Source organism: Bos indicus x Bos taurus, chromosome 4 (assembly GCF_003369695.1).
Source record: "Bos indicus x Bos taurus breed Angus x Brahman F1 hybrid chromosome 4, Bos_hybrid_MaternalHap_v2.0, whole genome shotgun sequence".
Lineage (NCBI taxonomy): Eukaryota > Metazoa > Chordata > Mammalia > Artiodactyla > Bovidae > Bos > Bos indicus x Bos taurus.
This window is the reverse complement of record NC_040079.1, coordinates 103636788-103664349: the sequence shown is the minus strand read 5'-3', so window position 1 is coordinate 103664349 and position 27562 is coordinate 103636788. Positions and strand designations below refer to the sequence as shown.

The 27562-nt window shown below is 37.0% G+C and overlaps 1 protein-coding gene across 1 annotated transcript in view; it reads left to right on the top strand.

Moving 5' to 3' along the window:
* The window catches only part of GLCCI1 (glucocorticoid induced 1), a 108874-nt gene that overhangs the window by 44356 nt on the left and 36956 nt on the right, over positions 1-27562 (top strand). The window contains exon 3 of the mRNA XM_027540073.1: positions 10891-10977. Within this exon, the coding sequence (XP_027395874.1) occupies positions 10891-10977 (87 nt within the window). The remainder of the gene's footprint in view (positions 1-10890; positions 10978-27562) is intronic.

The following is a 27562-nucleotide window of genomic DNA, read 5'->3' as shown; positions in this document are numbered from 1 at the left end:
AGTGAGAAGAAACACTGTGCCCATTAGCAGTGCCTCACTGTCTGGCCCCAGCCTTCCTTCCCTTAGCCACACACAGCACCGAGTCGTCTCCTTCCTCCCTCTGTGTGTGTGCGTGTTCTGAACATTGCATATCAGTGCATGCATGCATGCTCTGTTGCTTCAGTCAGTAGCCTCATACAATTTGTAGCCTTTGGTTTCTGGAGTTTTTTATTTAGTATAGTATTTTTAAGTTTCATCCATGCAGTAGCACAGTTATCAGCACTTCATTCCTTTGTATTGCCAAATAATGTTCATGGAATGGACATGCTACAGTTTATTTGTACATTCTTGAGTTGGTGAACTGCTTCGAACATTTGCATACAAGATTTTATGTTTACATATGTTTTCATTTCTCTAGGAATTGCTGGAGCATATGGAAGCTCTATGTTCAACTTTTTCAGGAAAACATTTTTATAGATATTTTTTTCCTCCATATAATTAAAGTATAACATGAAAGACATCCAAACTGAATTACAATTTCCTGTCAATATTCTCATCAGTAACTTTCCACTAATATTTCTGGGTGCTGGACATTTCACTTATCTTCAGTTTTCAGTTACTCTAAACACCTAAATATTTTGGCTTTTCTAAAGTCTCCAACTCCATTCCCACAGCCAGTGATAAACTATGTACTGGCACTTGCAGTTGTGAGAGAACCCCAACCTATTAGTCAGAGGGACCTCTGTGTGGTGAAAAATATTTTATGGTGATGTATACTAACATCTTTACTTAACATGTAATGTGTCTTCCAAGATAGATTTGAGGTTTGCATCTAAAGTTAGAATTTCTATAAATTCTGTGTTTGACTTTCTCAGAATATACATCCACACTTACAAATTCTATAACACAGCTCTCTTATTTTTTTTAAATCCTACTTCTAATTTTGAAACAGTAGTCACTGCAGAAGATTTGGAAAATACCCAAAATCTAAAAATAAGCTACTTATAATTCTACTATCCAGATAGCTGTTTCTAACATTTTGATGTATACGCTCTTATATTTTGATTATTTACATTTAGAAAAAATATTAAATTGCAGACCATTTAAACAATAGAGTTCAAAAAATAGAGAGTTCAGATGATATTGCAGGTAGTGTTTTATAACCTATTTAATAAATCATAACATTTTATGTCATTAAGTATTATTTTAAGTCTCTTTTTTAAAATCTTGATTTTTCTCAGTTGAAAAAAAGAATTTATAATTATCTAGAATTCTTACATATTTATATTTCGAAATATCTCTTTAAAGTCTTTTTCTCTTTGTGTGTATTTGGTTACTAAAGTGGGATTACAGTCTGTATAGTGTGTTTTCTTGTATTGTAAGACTGTTCCACAATTTTTCTTTTCTCTGTTTGTAGACATTTATTTCCACTGCTGCTCTTGGTGTGCATTTCAGATTAGTTTTTAGAGGTATATTTACTATGAATATTCTTAAGATTTTGGGCACATTTATGATTGCTTTTATTCAAATTAACATTTCTTACAGATCAGGCAAATACTTTTATCATGTATAACATAGGTGTAATAGTTGATTTCTATGGTATTTCCTGTTTTTAAAAATTGCAATCCAGAGATATACCACCAACACCTCCATCATCTTAAGAACTTGAAACAGAAATATAACTTAACTCTTCTGAATAAGTTCCCTGGCTAATAATCTAGAAAATCACAAACCATTACTACACAGGCTTTTATTCAGTTGTGTGTGGAACACTTCTAAGCCTAAATATACATGGATTTTATACATTTTTGTAATCTAACAGAATGAGCACATAACTTAGTATGTAGCTGGAGCATGATGAAAAAATCTGAGTGTGTAACTGCTCTCACTGAATTTCTAAAGCTCTTGTTTTTAGCCAGACTTTTCCTTTTGTACACTTCTTAACTAGTGAAGAGACTGTTTATGTTTATATTTGGTTATAAAACTATATAAACTTATATACAGTTACCGGGAAAGTGAACCATAATATTATAGTCACAGTCTTTTTGTGCTGTATTTTTTAATGCTTCATCAGGATAGTCTTGTCTTTTTTTTTTTTTTTTTATAATATTTTTTATTTTTAAATTTACATAATTGTATTAGTTTTGCCAAATATCAAAATGAATCCGCCACAGGTATACATGTGTTCCCCATCCCGAACCCTCCTCCCTCCCCATACCATCCCTCTGGGTCGTCCCAGTGCACCAGCCCCAAGCATCCAGCATCGTGCATCGAACCTGGACTGGCAACTCGTTTCTTATATGATATTTTACATGTTTCAATGTCATTCTCCCAGATCTTCCCATCCTCTCCCTCTCCCACAGAGTCCATAAGACTGTTCTATACATCAGTGTCTCTTTTGCTGTCTCGTACACCAGGTTATTGTTACCATCTTTCTAAATTCCATATATATGCGTTAGTATACTGTATGTATGTTTTTCCTTCCGGCTTACTTCACTCTGTATAATAGGCTCCAGTTTCATCCACCTCATTAGAACTGATTCAAATGTATTCTTTTTAATGGCTGAGTAATACTCCATTGTGTATATGTACCACAGCTTTCTTATCCATTCATCTGCTGATGGACATCTAGGTTGCTTCCATGTCCTGGCTATTATAAACAGTGCTGCGATGAACATTGGGGTACACGTGTCTCTTTCCCTTCTGGTTTCCTCAGTGTGTATGCCCAGCAGTGGGATTGCTGGATCATAAGGCAGTTCTATTTCCAGTTTTTTAAGGAATCTCCACACTGTTCTCCATAGTGGCTGTACTAGTTTGCATTCCCACCAACAGTGTAAGAGGGTTCCCTTTTCTCCACACCCTCTCTAGCATTTATTATTTGTAGACTTTTGGATCACAGCCATTCTGACTGGTGTGAAATGGTACCTCATAGTGGTTTTGATTTGCATTTCTCTGATAATGAGTGATGTTGAGCATCTTTTCATGTGTTTGTTAGCCATCTGTATGTCTTCTTTGGAGAAATGTCTATTTAGTTCTTTGGCCCATTTTTTGATTGGGTCGTTTATTTTTCTGGAGTTGAGCTGTAGGAGTTGCTTGTATATTTTTGTGATTAGTTGTTTGTCAGTTGCTTCATTTGCTATTATTTTCTCCCATTCTGAAGGCTGTCTTTTCACCTTGCTAATAGTTTCCTTTGATGTGCAGAAGCTTTTAAGGTTAATTAGGTCCCATTTGTTTATTTTTGCTTTTATTTCCAATATTCTGGGAGGTGGGTCATAGAGGATCCTGCTGTGATGTATGTCGGAGACTGTTTTGCCTATGTTCTCCTCTAGGAGTTTTATAGTTTCTGGTCTTACGTTTAGATCTTTAATCCATTTTGAGTTTATCAACACACAGAAATCCCTTGCATTCCTATACACTAATAATGAGAAAACAGAGAGAGAAATTAAGGAAACAATTCCATTCACCATTGCAACGGAAAGAATAAAATACTTAGGAATATATCTACCTAAAGAAACTAAAGACCTATATATAGAAAACTATAAAACACTGGTGAAAGAAATCAAAGAGGACACTAATAGATGGAGAAATATACCATGTTCATGGATTGGAAGAATCAATATAGTGAAAATGAGTATACTACCCAAAGCAATTTATAGATTCAACGCAATCCCTATCAAGCTACCAACAGTATTCTTCACAGAGCTAGAACAAATAATTTCACAATTTGTATGGAAAAACAAAAAACCTCGAATAGCCAAAGCGATCTTGAGAAAGAAGAATGGAACTGGAGGAATCAACCTACCTGACTTCAGGCTCTACTACAAAGCCACAGTTATCAAGACAGTATGGTACTGGCACAAAGACAGAAATATAGATCAATGGAATAAAATAGAAAGCCCAGAGATAAATCCACGCACATATGGACACCTTATCTTTGACAAAGGAGGCAAGAATATACAATGGATTAAAGACAATCTCTTTAACAAGTGGTGCTGGGAAATCTGGTCAACCACTTGTAAAAGAATGAAACTAGACCACTTTCTAACACCATACACAAAAATAAACTCAAAAAGGATAGTCTTTTCAAAGTTTTTAAAAAGTTAAAAAAATTTATTAGTCAAAAGAAAACCAAATCTCTCAAAGACATATTTATGAAAAATGAGAGGTTTGTCATTTTCTATTTTAAAAAGTTTTCTGTACCTTAAAATCAGATTATAATCTTAATTATTAATTTAATATCATTGATTTTTCAAGTAATTCCATTTCTTTTCTTGTCAGGTTTATTAGTACCATAATGTTAAGTATCATCTATTTAAGTAAAGTAAAAACAATTAGCAGTTAGTAATCATATTTCTGTAATACACTATAAACTATAGTAAATTTTTAAGACTAAATTTAAACCACACAAAAAATACAGATTTTAAAGTTTTACATAGGACTTAAAGTAAGTTTTAAGTAAGATTAAGAGAATTTTCTGAAGTGATTCGCTTTTTCTTTTTTTTTTTGGTGAGATTTTTGGAACTGACTCTAGGCTCTTGCATATTGAAAAAGAATATTTTCACATGTGTATACCTGTGGCGGATTCATTTTGATATTTGGCAAAACTAATACAATTATGTAAAGTTTAAAAATAAAAAAAAAAAGTGAAAAAAGAAAAAGAATATTTTGCTAGGAGTTAGTTTGATCCGTTTTGAAGTTGAGAAAGCAGGAAAGCATATTCACCCTTGATAGTCTGTGAATACAGATATGAATAGCAAAAGTACCCATTGTTCATATCTAATAAAAGACCCTTATCCAAAATATGCAAACACCTTTTAAAACTCAACAAGAAGAAAACAAACTAGCCCGATTAAAAAAATGGGCCAAAGACCTTAACAGACAGGTCACTAAGGAAGATGTGCACACTGTGAACAAGCATATGAAAAGGTGTTCCACAGTATAGGTTATTAGGGAAATGCCAGTTAAAATGAGGTACTCCACACTGATATCTACTAGAATGGTCAAAACCCAGTACTAACAGCACCAGATGCTGAGCAGAATGCAGAGCAACAGGAACTGTCATATGTTGTTGGTGGAAATAAAAGAAGTGGTACATCCACTTTGGAAGACGTTTGGCAGTATCTTACAAAACTAAATATACTCTTAGCTTATAGGCCAGCATTCATGTTCCTTGGTATTTACCCAAAGAAGTTGAAAACTTAGAAAAACCTGCATACAGATGTTTACAGCAGCTTTATTCATAATTGCCAAACTTGGAAGCAACCAAAATATCGTTCAGTAGGTGAATGAATGAATGAACTAGATCCCACATGCCACAACTAAGAGTTCGCATGCCGCAATTAAATACCCCACGTGCTGCAATGAAGATCGAAGATCCTGCGTGTTGTAACTAAGACCTGACGCAGCCAAGAAATATTTTTTTAAAACAGCATGGAGGAACCTTTAATGTATATTACTAAGTGAAAGAAGCAACTCTGAAAAGGCAACCTACTATATGATTCTAACTACCTGACATTCTGGAAAAGGCAAAACAGTGGAAAGAGTAAAAAGATCAATGGTTGTCAGGGGTTTGGAGATGGGGAGGAATTAACAGAGCACAGAGGATTTTTAGGGCAGTGAAAATAACTCTGTATGTATGGAGAAGACAATGGCACCCCACTCCAGTACTCTTGCCTGGAAAATCCCATGGATGGAAGAGCCTGGTGGGCTACAGTTCCTGGGGTCACAAAGAGTAGGACACGACTGAGTGACTTCACTTTCACTTTTCACTTTCATGCATTGGAGAAGGAAATGGCAGCTCACTCCAGTGTTCTTACCTGGAGAATCCCAGGGACAGGGGAGCCTGGTGGGCTGCCATCTATGGGGTTGCACAGAGTCGGACACGACTGACGCGACTTAGCAGCAGCAGTAGCAGCAGCAGCGTGGTACTATAATGATGGATACGTGTCATTATACATTTTTCCAAACCCATAGAACGCACATCACCAAGAGTGAACTCTAAATGTAAACTATGGACTCTGGGTAATAATGATGTGTCAGTGTGGGTTCATCAGTTATAACAAATGTCACACTCTGTAGGGATAGCTGTGCATTTGTGGAGGTGAAGGGTATATAGAAAATCTCTGTAATGTCTCTTAGTCTGTCTATTAGCCTAAAACTGGTCTTTAAAAATAGTTTTAAATACAAATGTGTAGTCCTGTGCAGTAGGATTATTTTTTGTTTATTTCACTCAGAGAAGCAGCATTCATCACACAGGAAACCAAGATAGTAGACCGGCTAAGGGGGTCCTTAAAGCTTCATGGGCTGGACTTTGTGTGATTCTGAGAGGTAAAATTTTAAAATGGCCTCTTCCACCTATAGGTATCCTTTTGATGTAGAGGGGATTTTTTTTTTTTTTTGCCAACCAAGGTTCATTTTCTCTCCCCTAGTAGTTTAAGTGGAGGCAGCTAGAAAGAAGAATCCTCGTAAGTATGTGGGCTGAAAAGCAAGCTGTTATATATAATACCACTCATTGAGGATTATATTTCTTTTGTTTCTTTCCAGGTTGCCTGGAAATGTTAGTAAGTGTAGAATAAGTGTTCTAGGATCATATAAGTAAGAGAGAGTATGTGAAAATGAAAGTTATTCAGTTGTGTCTGACTCTTTGTGACCCCATGGATATACAGTCCATGGAATTCTCCAGACCAGAATACTGAAGTGGGTAGCCATTCCCTTCTCCAAGGGATCTTCCCAACCTAGGGATTGAACCCAGGTCTCCCACATTGCAGGCAGAATCTTTACCAGCTGAGCCACCAGGGAAGCCCAACTGGGGTGGGTAGCCTATCCCTTCTCCTGTGGATCTTCCCAACCCAGGAATCAAACCCAGGGGTCTCCTGCATCGCAGGCGGATTCTTTACCAGCTGAGCTACAAAGGAAGCCCGTAAGAGAGAGTAAGTAAAGCAGGTTTAAAAAAAAAGTTATTTGTGTATGTGTGTTTGTGTATTTGAGTTTTGAAATGCTAATTGCATTGTTACACTGAATGGACAGATATAGTATATAATATTTCCCAAATTTGTTTGACCATGGGATTCTTCTTTCATAAATTTTTTACTAAAATCCAGGACATAAGTAGGACAGTTCATAAAATTCTACTCTAGATTAATGGATGGAATAACAGGCCAGTTGGAAAAGAATCTCTTGCTGGCATGAAAGCAAATACCTTTTGCTACTTTGTGTTGTTTTCCTAATTCAAATGGTAAAATACTTCTCATGTACTCAGTCTTAACAAATTAGATAAAAATTAACTCATCCTCTGTGGCTTCAGAAGCATAATTATAGATTAGAAGACCAAGTGGCCATCTTTGGTTTTGGTTTGATTTGAATAACTTGTTAAAAATCAATGATTTTTAAAACACTGCACTCAACAGAACTTTCTGCAGTGGTAGAAATGTGCTATATCTGTGCTGTTCTGTATGGCAGTCAGTAGCTACATGTGGTTATTAAGCATGTAAAATGTGCTAGTGAGGCCAAGGAACTGAATTTTCTGTTTTATTTTTGTTAATTTAAATTATTACATGTGGCTAGTAGCTTGTTTTGGACAGTGCAGTCTTTAGAGTATATTTGTATATATGTGCAATTAAAATGAAATAATTCTTTTTTGGAAAAGCTGAAACTGATGAATATACTTAAATAATTTATATTCATGTCATTTTATAGCCACATGATTGAAAGAATTCTCCCAGTGGTTTTGTACTTAAAAAAAAAAAAAACTATGTAATTTACTAGATAGATTTCAGGACCATAAATATTTTTTTTTTCATAAATATTTTTTTACAGTTATTTTTTATGTATTTCTTTTGTATAAGCAGTACTACATTCCAAATGATCAAAAGGGTTTCACATTCAGTTTGAAGAAAAGAATGACAATAGGAAGGAAGAAGGTACCCTCAGATGAGACCCCAGATTTAGTTTCATTTGCCATTGGTGTGCTGGCCAGAACTGAGGCATCTGCAGAATTTTTCCGGTTATTGATTTATCTCTAAGTTGGAGATACAGTTTATATAAATATCCTTTGAAAAAATTAGAGCTTACAAAATGAAAATAGTGTTATAAATGTTATTGTTAAATAATTATGGAACATATCAGAAATTTGACTCATTTTCTGCAAATATACTTTTGAGTTTTAAACATTGATCCTTAGTCATTTGATATCATCTGATTTTGGGTTAGAATAATGCCTGTGTTTGGTAGAAAGGCAAAAGTATTAAGGCATGTAGATTCTCAAAAGAAAAGTTTGACTAAAACTATCATAATTGAATAATTTTAGAATAAATTGTTAAAGATATAACTACTTAGGGATTAATTTCAGAGTAGTTTTTCTTATCTAACACTGAGATTAGGAAATTTTAATAACCAGTTATTTGCAAGCAGCTTATTTAATATATTAATAATACCGCTTTGCACATGCCAGCTGAATAAAATATTTTACTCAATAATATGACTAAATAGTTTCACTTTAGTATTGAACTCTTAAAGCAGTTTATATGTATTTTTATTCAACTAGCATTCAGTTGTTACTGGTTTTATTTTGGAGTATCATTACTTTTTTTTTTTTTGGAGTATCATTACTTTTAAGAGCTGGTAATTATTTAAAAAGTTGTCCACAGGCATTTTGAATTGTATAGAACTGATGGCTTCCTCATAAGAAGTTGTGCATTATGTAGAGTCACAGATGTAGCCTCAATATAAATCATGAATTTTAGGTACATAATAAAAAATAATTTTAAAGCTATATATATTTATATTTATGTGTGATAATCAATGCCCTTTGTCTGTCTTAAAATAGTGGTTTTAATGTTCCCTAAGTTGCAAAAATCTTCTCATATATTAAAGATGATAGTTTTACTATTTTTCATTTTTAATACAACCAGTAAACGACCTTACTATGTGGCAATTAATCTTTTATGGTATATTTGGATGAAGTGTGTATTATGGATTAAATCACTCAAAATGTTGTTTTAGGTAAAAGCAATTCTGTTTACTGACATGTAGCTCAGTTTCTTTTTGTTTTTTAAGACGCACTGCTTTAAATTGTAGTCAGTTTACAAAGGATTAATTTCCAGAGTAAACAAGCAGCTCATACAGCTCAATACCAGAAAAACAAACAACCCAATCAAAAAGTGGGAAAAAGACCTAAACAGACATTTTTCCAAAGAAGACATACAGGTGGCTAACAAACACATGAAAAGATGCTCAACATCTCTCATTATTAGAGAAATGCAAATCAAAACCACAATGAGATATCACCTCACACCAGTCAGGATGGCCATCATCAAAAAGTCTACAAACAATAAATGTTGAAGAAGATGTGGAGAAAAGGGAACCCTCTTGCACTGGTGGTGGGAATTTAAATTGATACAGCCGCTATGGAAGACTTAAAAAACTAGGAGATTGCTTTAAAAGCTAGGAATAAAAGCACCATATGACCCAGCAATCCCACTCCTAGGCATATACCCTGAGGAAACCAAAATTGAAAAAGACACATATACCCCAATGTTCACTGCAGCACTATTTACAATAACTGGAACATGGAAGCAACCTAGGTGTCCACCAACAGATGAATAGATAGAGAGCTGTGGTACATATACACATGGAATATTACTCAGCCATAAAAAGGAGCACATCTGAGTCCGTTCTAATGAGGTGGATGAACCTAGAGCCTATATAACAGAGTGTAGTAAGTCAGAAGGAGAAAGATACATATCATATACTAATGCATATATATGGAATCTAGAAAGATGGTACCAAAGGATTTATTTACAGGGCAGCAGTGCAGAAGCAGACATAGAGAACAGACTTATGGACACAGGGGTTGGGGAGGAGGGAAAAGGCGAAATGTATGGAGAGAGTAACATGGAAACTTACATTTTGATATGTAAAATAGATAGCCAACGCTAATTTGCTGTATGACTCGGGGAACTCAAACAGGGGCTGTGGTAACAACAACCTAGAGGGGTGGGATGGGGAGGGAGGTGGTAGGGAGGCGACATATGTATGCCTATGGCTGATTCATGTTGATACGTGGCAGAAAATAACAAAATTCTGTAAAGCAATTATTCTTAGCAAAAACAAGAGCAAATATTATAGTCAATTTAGCCTAATCTTTTCCTCTTTTTATAACAACATATTTTTATATAAACATGCTTGATGTTTTTCAAAAACAGTACTACCTATCAATAGATATTTGACATAGAGGTAATCTGTAAGCCCACTGCTTCTAAACACATTCTGTTGATTTTACTTCTATTTTATGTAATAAAAATACCATTTCATAATTAGCTTGCCTTTTCTCTTTAAAAAAAATACCAATATGCATATTTCACAGTTCTCTTTGAATTTGATAACTTTAAGTTATTGCTGCTGCTGCTGCTAAGTCGCTTCAGTCATGTCCGACTCTGTGCGACCCCATAGATGGCAGCCCACGAGGCTCCCATCCCTGGGATTCTCCAGGCAAGAACACTGGAGTGGGTTGCCATTTCCTTCTCCAGTGCATGAAAGTGAAAAGTGAAAGTGAAGTCACTCAGTCGTGTCCGACTCTTAGCGACCCCGTGGACTGCAGCCTACCAGGCTCCTCCGTCCATGGGATTTTCCAGGCAAGAGTACTGGAGTGGGTTGCCAGTGCCTTCTCCGTTAAGTTATTAATGTTGATGTAAAAAGCCAAATGTTTTGAGTAACACTACTCAGAGACATCTTAGATTGACTGTATCTAAGTTAGAATAATAAACATTTCACAGGGTCATGAAAATCCTAGCTTTTAAGGTTTTTAGTATTTAGTATAACCCCATAATTGATATGTGCTAATATGTTTGAGTTGCTATGAGATTAAGGAGTAGAGACAAAATTCCTCATTTTTTATTTGTTTCTTTTTTAAAGACACCTAGTTGTTGGGCAGAAGAAGGTGCAGAAAAGAGATCACATCAGCGTTCTGCATCATGGGGGAGTGCTGATCAACTGAAAGAGGTAAGTTACTTCTGTTTCCAGTCTGTAACATGCTCTGGTCCTAGCAAATTCTTAACTATTTCCTGAATGTAATGATACTTCCTGTATTTGTGATAAACTTACCTCTTTCAGAGTTTTAAGGGTTGCTTTCCACTTTTTGGTGAATAATTCTGAGTTTACATCATTTGTGCCCTTCATATTTTTATGAATATTTCTTATGTACTCACTGAGATTTTTTTGCCTTTCCAGAATGAAGTCTGATTTTATGTAATTTTATCTTGTTCATTTTAGTTATTTTTTCCCCCATTTCAGCGTTCTTGTTCTTGAATCACAGCAACTAGAACTATAGATCACAGTTTTTACAAAGGTACGATAAAGTTAGAGACACTTAAAGTTGAAAGATCATCTAGTCCATCTCCTATATAAATACTTGTATACTTATAGTTGATTCACACTGTTGTACTCCAGAGACCAACACAACATTATAAAGCAATTATCCTCCAATCAAAAATAAAAAAGAACAAAGCACTCCTTAGAAAATGTTCATCTGGTCTATTATAGTCATTCTCAGTGAAAAAGCTCATCACTTTGCAAGGGAACCAAACCAGTTCAGTTGTTGCAGCTTAAGTTGTTAACTAGTTTATTTTGTATATTGAACTTAAAATTATACCCCTAAGTTTTGACTCTGCCCTCTGCATCAATATTGAAAAAGTATAATTTAAATATTTGAAAGGCTTGCAGTATGTCATTTTCCTCCAGGATAAACATTGACATTTCTCTCAAGTACATTTCATATGATAGTTTCCATACCTCTTAGTATCATTTTCTTATACTTTAGGTATCAGTATTTCTCATGTACTGTGGTATCTGGACTGAACAGATATAATAGTCTATTCGCATAGTCTGTTGCCTATAACTGTGTTACATTTTTAGTTGCTTCATTACATTATTGATGTAGAGAAATCCTCAGCTCCTATCCATGCCACATACAAACACACATGCACAAAATCAATTTTTACCAACAGCAACAAAAAAGGAAGCTGACTCCAGTATATCTAGTTTAAGATAGGCATTGAATATATATATACATGCATAGACTATTGAGTGATATTGAATAAAAAGTAAATTTGCTCTTTTATCTCACAGGTAAATATAATCTTAAAGCTATAGCCAGGATTTGGTGTAGTTGAACTTTGGACTACAGCAGTTCATGATATACCCTATTAAAAAGGAATGGCTGACATGACGGAGTGAGAGATTTAATTACTCTCCTCACAAAAGAATAATAAAGCTGGACAAAATAATCAAAACAAATTCAGCACTCTGGAAATCAATCAAATTAAGAAACCTTATTCATGGAAAGTACTGAACTCCTCAGGGTAAGAATAACACAAGTTTGTGGTGTTCTTACTTGGTGCTGCGCTTCTTTCCCTATTCCTCATCTCCAACTTTGCAGATGTGGTATTTCAGCCAGGACGGGGCAGGCCTTGAAAACCAGAAGCTTTGCTGCCCCTGCTGGAGAGAGAACCTTGCTAAGGGAGTATTACAGAGTAAAATAATGTTCTTAGTTGCAAAGTAGGAAGGACCTATGGCTCTGCTGATCTGAGATTGTGGGGTGATTTCTGGCAAGCCCAGACTCACAGAGTGGCAGGATTTTATAGAGAGTTCTAGGAAGTCAGACAGTCTTGGAGGCTTGATAAGTTCACCCCATATCCCAGGTTGACTGGAGGCTGTAGAATAGTGTAGCAGAATATCAAATGGGCCCAAGTCACCCACTTCTCAGTGGGTAGTATAGCTTAAGAATAAGCGGAAATGAGACCAAACAGGCCCAGTGGTAATAAAATCTGAGGCCAGCTTGTAAAAGGCCCAAGTTTTGAATGCACTCCTCATTCCACACACAAACCTCATTCAGATATACACACATCCTGAGAGTGGAAGCTTTATTGGACTGAGATGTTTGAGTAAAATGTCTGAATAGTGTTTGCTAAACAGTAAGGTGACACTGGTGGAGAAGGCAATGGCACCCACTCCAGTACTCTTGCCTGGAGAATCCCATGGATGGAGGAGCCTGGTGGGCTGCAGTCCATGGGGTCGCTAAGAGTCGGACACGACTGAGCGACTTCACTTTCACTTTTCACTGTAATGCATTGGAGAAGGAAATGGCAACCCACTCCAGTGTTCTTGCCTGGAGAATCCCAGGGACGGCAGAGCCTGGTGGGCTGCCGTCTATGGGGTTGCACAGAGTCGGACATGACTGAAGCGACTTAGCAGCAGCAAAGAGTCAGACACGACTGAAGTGACTTAGCAGCAGCAGCAGCAGCAAGGTGACACTGGAGACCACTTAAAAAGGTATGAAAAAGCCAGTCTTAGAAAAATGAAGGGACAGGAGAAATGGAGGAGAGATGTCAGTGGCCACATATTGTGGGGAAAACAGACTTTTAGTCTATCAACTGCTCTCAAACAAAATCAGAATCTAGTTGCTCCAATATATTATCTAAAATGTCCACATTCAACAAAAAATTTAGACATATGAAAGAGACGAGAGAGGATTACCCATACTTGAGGAACTATGCCTGAAGAACTACGGACGGAGGTTTGTAACATTATACAGGAGGTGGTGATCAAAACCATCCCTAAGAAGAAGAAATGCAAAAAAGGCAAAATGTCTCAGAAGGCCTTACAGATAGCTGAGAAAAAAAAAAAGAAGCAAAAGGCAAAGGAGGAAAGGAAAGATATATCCATCTGGATACAGAGTTCCGAAGAACAGCAAGGAGAGATAAGCAAGCCTTCCTCAGTGATCAATAGAGGAAAACAATAGAATGGGAAAGACTACAGATCTCTCCAAGAAAATTAGAGATACCAAGGGAACATTACATGCAAAGATGGGCACAATGAAGGACAGAAATGGTATGGACCTAACAGAAGCAGAAGATACTAAGAAGAGGTGGCAAGAATATGCAGAAGAACTATACAAAAAAGATCTTAAACCCAGATAACCACAGTGGTGTGATCACTCACCTAGAGCCAGACATCCTGGAATGTGAAGTCAAGTGGGCCTCCCTTAGGAAGCATCAATATGAACAAAGCTAATGGACATGATGGAATTCCAGCTGAGCTATTTCAAATCCTAAAAGATAATGCTGAGAAAGTACTGCACTCAATATGCCAGCAAATTTGGAAAACTCAACAGTGGCCACAGAACTGGAAAAGATCAGTTTTCATTCCAATTCCAGAGAAAAGCAATGCCAAAGAATGTTCAAACTACCACACAATTGCACTCATCTCACACGCTAGCAAGGTAATGATCAAAATTCTCCACGCTAGGCTTCAACAGTACATGAACCAAGAACTTCCAGATGTTCAAGCTGGATTCAGAAAAGGCAAAGAAACCATAGATCAAACTGCCAACATCCGTTGGATTATTGAAAAAGCAAGAGAATTACAGAAAAACATCTGCTTCATTGACTATGCTAAAGCCTCTGACTGTGTGGATCACAACAAACTGTGGAAAATTCTTCAAGAGATGGGAATACCAGACCACCTAACCTGCCTTCTGAGAAATCTGTATGCAGGTCAAGAAGCAACAGTTAGAACCTGACATGGAACAATGGACTGGTTCCAAATTGGGAAAGGAGTACATCAAGGCTGTATATTGTCACCTTGCTATTTAACTTATATGCAGAGTATATCATGCAAAATGCTGGACTGGGTGAAACACAAGCTGGAATCAAGACTGCAGGGAGAAATATCAATAACCTCAGGTATGCAGATACCACCACCCTTATGGCAGAAAGTGAATAGGAACTAAAGAGCTTGATGAAAGTGAAAGAGGAGAGTGGAAAAAGCTGGCTTAAAACTCAACGTTCAAAAAACAGCGATCGTGGCATCCGGCCCATCACTTCATGGAAAATAGATGGGGAAACAGTGGAAATAGTGACAGACTTTATTTTCTTGAGTTCCAGAGTCACTGAAGGATGGTGACTGAAGCAGTGAAATTAAAAGACGCTTGCTCCTTGGAAGAAAAGCTATGACAAACCTAGACATCATATTAAAAAACAGAGACCTTACTTTGCCGTCAAAGGTCCATATAGTCAAAACTATAGTTTTTCCATGAGTCATGTATGGATGTGAGAGCTGGACTATAGAGAAAGCTGAGGGCCACAGAATTGATACTTTGAAGTGTGGTGTTGGAGAAGACTCTTGAGAGTCCCTTGGACTGCAAGGAGATCAAACCAGTCAATCCTAAAGGAAATCAATTGTGAGTACGCATTGGAAGGACTGATGCTGAAGCTGAAGCTCCAATAATTTGGCCACCTGATGTGAAGAGCTGACTCACTGGAAAAGACCCTGATGCTGGGAAAGATTGAAGGCAGGAGGAAAAGGGGACGACGGAGGGTGATATGGTTGGATGGCATCACCGACTCAATGGACATGAGTTTGCACAACCTCTGGGAGTTGGTCATAGACAGGGAAGCCTGGCATGCTGCAGTCCATGGAGTCGCAAAGAGTCAGACATGAGTAAGTGACTGAACTAAAATGATTCTTGAGGGATAAAAAACAGTCAGTAGAAACTGTATCTAAGTGTCTCCATATGTTGGATTTAGCAGACTGAAACATCAAAGCCCCTATTATAAGTACGTTCAAAGAACTAAAGAAAACCATGTTTAAAGCATTAAAGGGAAGTAGGACATCTATGACTCAATGAATAAAGAATATCCACAAAGATGCAATTATTAGGAAAAAATATACAAAACTCTATAGAGCTAAAATGTGTAGTAACTAAAATTAAAAATTCACTAGATGAACTTGGTAGAAAATTTGAGATGGCAGAAGAATCAGTGAGTTTCAGTACAGGTCAATAGAATACTCTCAAAGAGCAGAGAAAAAGATGGAAGAAAAGTCAGAAGAGCCTCAAAGGGAAACATTCCTGTGGGGAAACATTAAGTTCATATGTATACACAAAATGGAGATGGAGGAGAGGAGAGGGGAGAGGAGATAAGTTTGAAGAAATAATGACAGAAAACTTTGCAGATTTGATGAAAAACAATCTATGAATTCAAGAAGCTCAACAAACCCCAAGTACAAAAACAAAAAACTACACATAGACACATCATAGTTAAACTGCTGAAAGCCAGAGGAAAAGAGAAAATCTTGAAACTGGAAGAAAAAAATGACACGTTACAGTAGGGGACCAATAATACCATAATGGCTGATTTTTTTTATCAGAATTGTGATAAATACGGTTTCTAGTGAAACCGTAAAGCGGGACATATTCAAAGTGCTAAAAGAAAAAATATCAACCAAGTATTCTATATTCAGAAAACCTTTAAAGGTGAAATAAAGTATTCTGAGATAAAGATTCACAGAATTTCCTGCTACTAGGCTGTCTTACTCTTCATACAGTTCATGGGGTTCTCAAGGCAAGAATACTGAAGTGGTTTGCCATTCCCTTCTCCAGTGGACCACATTCTGTCAGACCTCTTCACCATGACCCGCGCGTCTTGGGTGGGGTCGCAAAGAGTCGGACTGAGCGACTGAACTGAACTGAGGCTGTCTTACAAGAAATACTGAAGGTACTGACTCTAGCTTAATTCAAATTGATAGGAAAATTTGAAGAGTGTTGGGTATGGCAAATATGTGAGTAAATATAAAACAACCTGTAGATACATTTTTCTCATTTTTCTACCTATTTACAACACAAGATTACATGAAACAATAATTATAATACTATTATGCTGGGTGTATAACATATACATTAAATATAACAGTAATAACACAAAAGAGGACAAGGGAAAAGACATATTTTAGAATATAGATTCCCATTTACTGGAATTAAATATTATTTTGAAGTAGACTATAATAAATTATCTGGTCCCATCACTTCATGGGAAATAGATGGGGAAACAGTGGAAACAGGGTCAGACTTTATTTTTCTGGGTTCCAAAATCACTACAGATGGTGACTGCAGCCATGAAATTAAAAGATGCTTACTCCTTGGAAGGAAAGTTATGACCAACCTAGATAGCATATTCAAAAGCAGAGACATTACTTTGCCAGCAAAGGTTTGTCTAGTCAAGGCTATGGTTTTTCCTGTGGTCATGTACGGCTGTGAGAGTTGGACTGTGAAGAAGGCTGAGCGCCAAAGAATTGATGCTTTTGAACTGTGGTGTTGGAGAAGACTCTTGAGAATCCCTTGGAATGCAAGGAGATCCAACCAGTCCATTCTGAAGGAGATAGCCCTGGGATTTCTTTGGAAGGAATGATGCTAAAGCTGAAACTCCAGTACTTTGGCCACCTCATGCGAAGAGTTGACTCATTAGAAAAGACTCTGATGCTGGGAGGGATTGGGGGCAAGAGGAGAAAGGAACGACAGAGGATGAAATGGCTGGATGGCATAACTGACTTGATGGACGTGAGTCTGAGTGAACTCTGGGAGTTGGTGATGGACAGGGAGGCCTGGCGTGCTGCGATTTCATGGGGTCGCAAAGAGTCAGACATGACTGAGCGACTGATCTGATCTGATAATAAATTAAAATTTTTGTTATAATCCTTAGAGCAGTTCCTGACAAAATAACGCTATATAAGAATAGGAAATATCAAAAGTAGAATGCTGATGCTGCTGCTAAGTCGCTTCAGTCGTGTCCGACTCTGTGTGACCCCATAGACAGCAGCCCACCAGGTTCCACCGTCCCTGGGATTCTCCAGGCAAGAACACTGGAGTGGGTTGCCATTTCCTTCTCCAATGCATGAAAGTGAAAAGTGAAAGTGAAACCGCTCAGTCATGTCCAACTCTTTGCGACCCCATGGACTGCAGCCCACCAGGCTCCTCCATCCATGGGATTTTCCAGGGAAGAGTACTGGAATGGGTTGCCATTGCCTTCTCCCCAAAAGTAGAATAAAACGATACAATAAAAAATATCACAAAAGAAAGCACCTAGAGGAGGAAGAGACAAGTAAAAAAGATGTGACACAAGTAGAAAAATAGCAAAATGACAGGAATAAATCCAGTTATTTAATTACATTCAGTGAATGGAGTGAACATTCTGTTTAAAAGGCAGAGATTGTCAAATTGGATAAAAAAGCAACACTCACCTATATCTTGTCTATAAGAAACACACCTTATATTCAAAGATATGAATAGGTAGGTTGAAAATAAAAAGATGGGGAAAGCTACACAGTGAAAAGAGTAATGATGCTTTCTTATCAGATGAAATAGACTTAGACAAAAAATATTACTGAAGACAGAGACATCTCATAATTGTTTATACATCTAACAACAGTCTCAACATGCATGAAGCACAACTATGGAAGAAGAAATCATTTTGCTTAACAATGTTTGATAGAACTGGGTAGAAAACCAACAAGGAGATAGAAGAGTTTAAACAGGATAATCAGTCAACTTGACCTAACATACATAGAAAACTGCCCATTGACTGTAGAATACACATTTTTTTCAAATTGAAGCATTTTCTGGGTTAGACCATAAATTGGGCCATAAAACAAGACTCAATAGGTTGTGAAAGACTCAAATCATGTAACAGAAAATAATCTTGTAACAAACCCAAATATTTGTCTTTTAAAGAACATTTACCTAATACCAAAAAGGAAATTTTAAATATTTGAATAAATGAAAGCAAAAAAGACAGCTTAGAATTTGTGTTTACAGATAAAGCAGTACTTCAAGGAAAAGTTATATGTAAGTGCACATATAAGACAAAGAAAATTCTCAAATCAGTACCTAAGCTTCCATCTTAAGAAACTAGACAAAGAAGAGAAAATCATACCGAAAGCAAGCAAAGGAAATGATAAAGAATATAGCAAAAACTAATGAAACAGAAAAATAAGAGAAAAGTCAATGAAATTAAAAGTTGTTTTTTTGGAAAGATGAATAAACCATTAGTTAGATTGACCAAGAAAGAAAATATACAAATTACCAAAATGAATAGTGAAAGAGGGGCCGTTACTACCAACCTTTTAGAACGTAAAGGTTTTATAAAGGAATCTTATAATCAAATGTGTGTCATCATTTATTAATAGAACATAAGATGAAATGGATAAAATTCTAGCAAGATAAGAATTACTAGAAAGAAACAAATTACCAAAACTGATTTAAGAACAAATAGAAAAATATGAGTATAAATTGTAGCAATAAAGAAATTAAGTAAGGAATTAAAAATGTTCTGCAAAAAAAATCCCAAGGTTTGATATGGTGAATTCTATCAAATATTCAAAGAAGAAACAATCCTTCAAAAGCTCTTTCAGAAAATAAAAGAGAAGGGAGCACTCCCCAATGTATTTTATCAGTCTAGAGTTATGTGATGTTGGCAGGCAAAGATACCTCAAGAAAAGAACATTTCAGATCAGTTTCTCTCTTGAACATAGATGTAGACATCCTTAACAAAATATTAGCAAACCAAATCTAGCAACTTATAAAAAGGATTATACACAAAGAGCGAGTGAGATTGGTTCTAGAAATGCAAAGTTGTTTTAAGATCCAAAATTCAATTAATGTAAATACACTATATTAATAAACTAAAGAACAGGACCACATAATTATCTCAGTAGAGTCAGAGAAAGCATTTGCCAAGCTCCAGTATCTATTCATGATTAAAAAAAAAAAATCTCTAAATAAACCAGGAATAAAAGAGAATTTTCTCTGCCCGATAAAGACCGTTTCTGAAAAACCTACAGACATCATCATATTCAATGGTGAAAGCCAGAATGCTTTCCTCCTAAGATAAGGTAGTGATGTCTACAGTCACCTTGTCACCACTTCTCTTAGTATGGTACAGGAAGTTCTAGTCAGGCAGAAAAAATGAATAAGACATTTGGGAATGGCAAAACCGTCTTTATTCACAGATATATGATCCTATATATAGAAATTCCTAGGGAACATACAAATATATAAATTACTAGAACTAATACAAGTTCAGCAGGAAAAAAAACATCAACATACAGAAATCAAGTGTTTGTCTAGGTATCAGATGTGAACAATCCCCAAATCAGAAAATAATTTATTATAGTTGAATCAAAAATATTAAAATATTTAAGAAGAAGTATAATAGAAGCAGTTAAAAATTTGTATACTGAAAACAAAACTGCTGGATAAAGTTTTTAAAAATTGAAATAACTAGAAGACTGTTCATGGATTGGAAAACTCAATATTATCATTAAGATGGTAATTCTCCTCATATTGATTTAGTGTAACCCCTGTTTTTTCGTAGGGTTTTTGTTTTTGGTAAAAATTGACAAGATGATCCTAAAATGTATGTGGAAATGAAAAGGACCTAGAATGGCAAAAGTAATTTTGAAAACAAGGAAAATTTTGGAGAACTACTTCTTATATAATTTCACTACTTCTTATAAATTTATATTAATGAATTTGGCAAAATACTAGCATAAAGAAAAAATATAGATGATTCAAAATGGTGAACCCAAGGATAAATCCTTGTATTTTATGGTCAGTTTTAGCAGAGCTGCCAACACAACTCAGTTGAAAAGGACAGTGTTTCTAACAACTGGTACTAGAATAATTACATATCCATAGCAGGCCCACTTCTGGGCATACATCTGGAGAACAACATGAGCTGATAGGATACATGTACCCCAGCGTTCACTGAAGAGCTGTTTATGATAGCACACGGAATCAACCTAAATGTCCATTGACAGAAGAATAGATAAAGATGTGGTATATGTGTGCACACACACATGCACACACACACAATGGAATATTCCTCAGCCATTTACAAGAATGAAATAGTACCACTGGCAGCAACATGGATGGACTTAGAGACTGTCATACTGAGTGAAGGAACTCAGAGGAATATTGTATGATATGGCTCATATATAGAATCTAAAAAGAAATGATACAGATGAACTTACTTACAAAACAGAAAAAGATTCACAGACTTAAAGAATGAACTTATGATTGCAGGAGGGAAGGATAGGGGAAGGGATAGTTAGGGAGTTTGGGATGGACATGTACACACTATTACATTTTAAATGGATAGCCAACAGGGGCCTACTGTATGGCACATGGAACTCTGCTCAGTGCTGTGTGGCAGCCTGGATGGGAAGGGAGACTGGGAGAGAATGGACCCATGAGTCCATTTGCTGAGTCCCTTTTCTGTTCACTTGAAACTATCACAAAATTGTTTGTTATACAAACAATACAAAATTAAAAGTTAAAAGAAACTTAGATCCTTGACACTCACCATAGAGGGAAATGAACTCAAAATGGATCATAGTCCTGAATATAAGCTCTAAAATTTTAGATCTTCTAGAAGACCTTGGATTAGGTAAGACATTCTTAGATACAGTACCAGTAGTAAGGCCATAAAAGAAAAAAAATTGAACTTCATTTAAATGAACATTTACACTACATGACTAAAAGGATGAAAAGACAAAACCAGACAGAAATATCTGATATAGGACTTACATCCAGAATATATAAAGAACTCTTAAAAATCAATAAGAAGACAGCCCATTAAAAAAAGGGTAAGATACTTTGATAGAAATTTCTCATCAAAGATGTATGGATGGTAAATTACCACATGAAAAGGTAGTCAACATCATTTGACATTAGGCAAGCGTAGATTTAAACCTCAGGATACAACTACACACTACTACAGTGACTGTAATTTAAATGACAGATAACACCAAGTGATGGCAAGAATGAAGAGCATCCGGGACCGTCAACATTGTTCGGAAAATAAAATGTTACACCCAACTTTGAAAAACAGTTTTGACAGTTTCCTTAAAAGATAATCAGAGATACTTCCCTGGTGGTCCAGTGGTTAAGAATCTGCCCGCCAGTATAGGGGACACAGGTTCAATCCCTGATCCAAAGAGATCTCACATTCAGCAAGTAAGCCTGTGTGCCACACTGTTGAGCCTGTGCTCTGGAGCCCATGAGCCACAATCCCTGAGCCTGCGTGCTGCACCTACTGAAGAGGCTCCTGCACCTGGAACCTGTGCCCACAACGAGAGGCGCCTCCGCAAGGAGAAGCTGTGCACCGAGGCAGACAGTGGCCGCCCCGCGCTGCAGCTGGGGAAAAGCCTGCACAGCAGCAAGAATCCGTGTAGCCAAAAATGAATGAATAAAAACTTCATCAGAAATTTAGCATATAGCCCAGCAATTCTATTTCTGGGACTCTATAAGAGTCTTGAAAACACCTCTAAAAAAAAAAATAATAAAAATAGCCATTGTTTGGTAAATGGATAAAGAAAATGTCATATATTCATGCAATACCAGACTGTTCAGCAATAAAAAGGAACACTGTGATGAATCCTGATACATGCTACAGTGGGAATGAACTTCAAAAACGTTTTACTAAGTCAAGAGTCAGCACATTTTGTTTTTCTATGAAAAGCCAGATAGTAACTATTTTATGGTGTGTGGGTCACAGAGCCTCTGCTGCAGCTGCTCAGCTCCACTGCTGTAGGTGAAAGCAGCCATAGACAGTATGGAGTGTGATTATGTTCCAATAAATTGTATTTACGAAAACATGTGGCATCCTAGATTTGGCCTGCAGACTGTAGCTTGCCACTCCCTGCTAAGTGAAAGAAGCCAGATGAATAAGATTACATATTATATGGTTTCATTTATATTGAAATGCCAGAAAGGGCAAATCTATAGAGGAAATAAAGCCCATTAGCGGTTGCATGTGGCTGGGGCTAGGGTGGAGGCAGTGGTGATTGGCTGTAAATAGACTCAAAGCAAATATGGGGGGTGATGAAAAAGTCCTAAAAATTGATTCGTGATTACTTTGTGCAACTCTACTAAGTGATTACAACTTATTTAATTTTACCCTTACAATGGATGAAGTTAAGGCAATGTAAATTACACTTCAGTAAAGATTAAAAAAAAAACGAGGAATAGACATAAAAGACTAGTAGGCTTTGCATGGTATATTCATGGTAGATTTTATATAACTGAGCCTGGAAAATGAGTATATGGGTAAAGACTACATAAAATATTAATACTTATAAAAGATGACAAAACTGGAATCTGAGGAAATTACGAAAGCCAAAACTATTAATGTTATTGAAACAGTAATATTTTAAAAATTATATGCTACTAAAATTTGTTGTTTTTTTTTTTAAAATAACTTTGACCTGCTTCCTTGTCCTGGTATCAAATTCAGCTGTATCACATCCATTCTTCCTGAGTCAGAGATATGCTCCCCACCTCAGATAGTCTGCATCTGGATTTCTGACTTCAACGTCAGTGAAAGCACCTGTATAGTCTACTTCTGCTTTGCTCCAAGCTTATAAGACTACAATGTGAAAAATGTTCAAAGAAATACCTAAATATATTTTAGCTACATTTAAGACAAGAGAACCCCCTACAGACCATGAATAGAAGGGAAATCCTTAATGATGAGTAGATGCTGATGTTATCTGACTCATAGAAATCTGGATCGTGTTGGCCAGATTTCTCTGAGTTGAGCCAAATTTAAGAAATTGTAGATTACTACACATTTTAAGGAGATGGGAATACCAGACCATTTTACCTGTCTCTTGAGAAACCTGTATGCGGGTCAAGAAGCAACAGTTAGAACCCTGGATGGAACAACTGATTGGTTCAAGATTGAGAAAAGAGTTTGGCAGGGCTGTCCGCTGTCACCCTGTTTGTTTAATCTGTATGCTGAGCACGTCATGAACAAAATGCCGAGCTGGATGAGTTACAAGCTGCAGTCAAGATAGGTGGGAGAAACATAAACAACCTCAGACGTATGGATGACACCACCTTAATGGCCGAAAGCAAAGAAGAACTAAAGAGCCTCTTGATAAGGGTGAAGGAAGAGAGTGAAAGAGCTGGCTTAAAACTAAATATTAAAAAAAAACTAATATCATGACTTCCAGCCCTATTACTTCATGGCAAATAGAGGGGGAAAAGGTGGAAGTAGTGACAGACTTCCTCTTCTTGGGCTCAAAAATCACTGCAGATGGTGACTGCAGCTATGAAATTAGAAGACATTCGCTTCTTGGCAGGAAAGCATGACAAACCTAGACTATGTGTTTAAAAGCAGAGACATTATTCTGCCGACAAAGGTCTTTGGTCTTCCCAGTGGTCACATATGGTTGTGACAGCTGGAAGGAGCACCGAAGAATTGATGCCTTCAAACGATGGTGCTGGAGAAGACTCCTGAGTGTTGCTAGGACAGCAAGGAGATCAAAGCAGTCAATCTTAAGGGAAATCAACCCTGAGTACTTGTTGGAAGGACTGATGCTGAAGCTGAAACTCTAGTATTTTGGTCATCTGATGCAAACTGTTGACTCATTGGAAAAGTCCCTGATGCTGGAAAAGATTGAGGGCAGGAGAATAGGGTAGGCATCAGAGGATGAAATGGCTGGATGGCATCACTGATGCAATGAACATGAATTTGGGCAAACTTTAGGAGATTGTGAGGGACAGGGAGGCCTGGCGTGCTGTAGTCCATAGGGTCACAAAGAGTCAGACACGACTGGGCAACTGAACAACACCACCTTTTTAGAGGGTAAAATGTGTCTTGCAAATGGGAGATTGAAACTGGGCTATATGCTTAAAGCAGGGAACTAGGACCATGTGTCTAAACAGTAAAACTAGATCTGAAGTAACTTCACCTGACACTGTTGGTGTTGTATAAAAAGAACATCTGTAAAAAAATTGAAATAGTAACCATATGCTGTGCGTGGGTATGGTGTCTGGAATAGAGCTGTACTCACATGGGGGCACAGCCCTAGTCTTCCTGATTTAAGGCTTGCTCTGAAGCTATGCACCTTTGAAACACCATAGTCTTGAGCAACCATGAAATAATATGGCAATAAAGCAGATTTTTTATCAGTTGAACTGTGAGCAAGACAGAGAGTAAAGAGTTTATAAAGGATAAAACTCCCACATACAGAGAACTTGCAAGTAAGTGTTTTAGGGTATGTAAGGAAATGTATTGCTATAAGAGAGAGTGGATACATTAAATGGGGTATATCTGGGAAAATAACACAATCCCCAAAAAGAACTTAGGATATTTAAGAATTTCAAATGAAACAGTAACTCGCAATGAGAAGAGAAGTAAGAATAGGCAGAATGATAAAGGGTCCTTTCCAAGGCATATTGGTGAAACTGAGAAGTTGGTGAAACTGAAAGTAAACTCTTCAGTGGATTAAGTTGACATAGCAGAATTGAGAATTAGTGAATCAAAAGTCTCAAATGAGAAAGTCTGGATGAGCAAATCATCTAGAATATAAAATAAAAAGACAGAAATTGACAGTTTGAATGTCTATCATTAAAAAATCTACGAACAGTAAATGCTGGAGAGGGTATGGAGGAAAGGAAATGCTCCTGTGTGTGATGTTGGTGGGAATGTGAATTGGTACAGCCACTATGGAAAACAGTATGGAGGTTCCGTAAAAAACTAAAAATAGAGCTACCATATGACTCAACAACCCCACTCCTGGGCATATATCCAGAAAAAAACAAAAACTCTAATCCAAAAAGATACATGCACCCATATGTTCATAGCAGCACTAGATAAAGCTTTACTCAGCCATAAAAAGAATGAATTAATGCCATTTACAGCAACATGGATGGACCTAAAGATTATCATACTAAGTGAAGTAAGTCAGAAAGACCATATGATGTCACTCACACACTGTGAAGTCGCTCAGTCATGTCCGACTCTTTGCAAGCCCATGGACTGTAGCCTACCAGGCTTCTCCGTCCATGGGATTTTTCAGGCAAGAGTACTGGAGTGGGTTGCCATTTCCTTCTCCAAGGGATCTTCCCGACCCAGGGACTGAACCCAGGTCTCCTGCATTGTAGGCAGACGCTTTACCCTCTGAGCCACCAGGGAAATAAGATACAAATGAACTTATTTACAAAACAGAAGCAAACTCACAGACATGGAAAACAAACTTATGGTTACCAAAGGAGAAAGAGACTAGGTGGGGGAGATAAATTAGGAGTTTAGGATTAGCAGGTACAAGTGATTATATACGAAGTAGATACCAAAAAGGACCTAGTGTATAGCACAGCACGCTATATTCAATATCCTGTAGTAGACCATAATGGAAAAACAATGAAAAAGAATAGATAGATCTACAGCTTAACACTTTGTTATATACCAGAAACTACTACAACATTGTAAATCAATTATACTTCAATAAAAAATAATTTTTAAAAAGAGGTTAAAAATATGAAAGAGAAGTTAAGAAACATGGAAAACAGACTGAGTAAGGAGTTTCCAAAGGTAAGAATAGTAGGTATCAGGGAAGAGATATTCGTTAAAGTTTGACAATATGCTGGATTTGGAGAGTGACGTGGGTCTTTAGATTGAAAAAGCCCACCAATTCCTTGGAGGATAAACAAAACAAAAATTTCCACTTCTAGGTCTGGTGAGTTGTAGATCAAGCACACACACACATACTCATTCTTGCAATTAGAAAACAGATTACCTATGAAAAAACTGGGAACCAGATTATCAGCTCATATATCAGGACCTGTAACTGACAGCCGGGTACAATGTAGTGATGGGTTGTGCCGCGCGGCCTGTAGAGTTGATTTACAGTGTTGTGTTGGTTTCTACCACGCCGCAAGGTGAATGTCATGCACATACATGCGTCTACTCATTTCCAGATTCTCTGCCCATATCGTTCTTTACAGAATATTGAGAAGAGTCCCCTGGGCTACTGGGTACGTCCTTGTTAGTTATCTATTTTATATAGTAATGTGTCTGTGTCAATCCCAGTCTTCCAATTTATCCCCCTCACCCCACTTTCTCCCCTGGTAACTGTGTTTGTTTTCTACATCTGTGACTATTTCTATTTTTATGGTACTTGATTTGTATACGTTTAATAGAGGTAAAAGAGAAAAAAGGAAAAATTTAAAGATATTTTTTAGTATACATTATCAGCCTATAGTGGCAATGCATTTGTTCATGGATTAGCATCAAATGCATAAGACTGTATGCTCAAAATTGTGTAAAAGCATGTAGAATTTCAAAAGAAACAGTAGGTTAAAATCTACTTTTTAAAGAGCTTAATTACATATTAGGAAAGGAAACTAAGGCTTTATGGGATAATAAAAGGACTTTATATTAACTCTCACTGTCCTTTATTTGGTGAGAGAAGTTCAGTGCAAAACTAGAAGCTCTTACACTCCTGTGATTCCTTTAAGTGAGCATGCATTCCAGTCTCTTGGAAAGCTCCTCCTTATTTCACGGTTGTGGTCGCTCCTCTTCTAGCTAGGACATACTACCCCTGAGTGGCTTCCTGGGGGAAGGGAACCTGAGCTCCGTTTGTCTTTTTTGCTTACCTTTGTCCTAACTCCATAGCTACTGCGTCTGAGCCTCTGGAGTTGGAGCTTAAGGGAGAGGTGGAGTGGTAGTGTTGTATTAGTTGCTCAGTCGTGTCTGACTCTGTGACACCATGAACTGTAGGTCTCCAGCCTCCTCTATCCATGGGATTCTCCAGGCAAGAATATTGGAGTGGGTAGCCATGCCCTCCTCCAGGGGATCTTCCTGACCCAGGGATCAAACCCATGTCTCCTGCACTGCAGGCAGATTCTTAGCATCTGAACCACCAGGGAAGGCCTATGGGGAGATAAGGGGAACAGAAATGTTCCTAC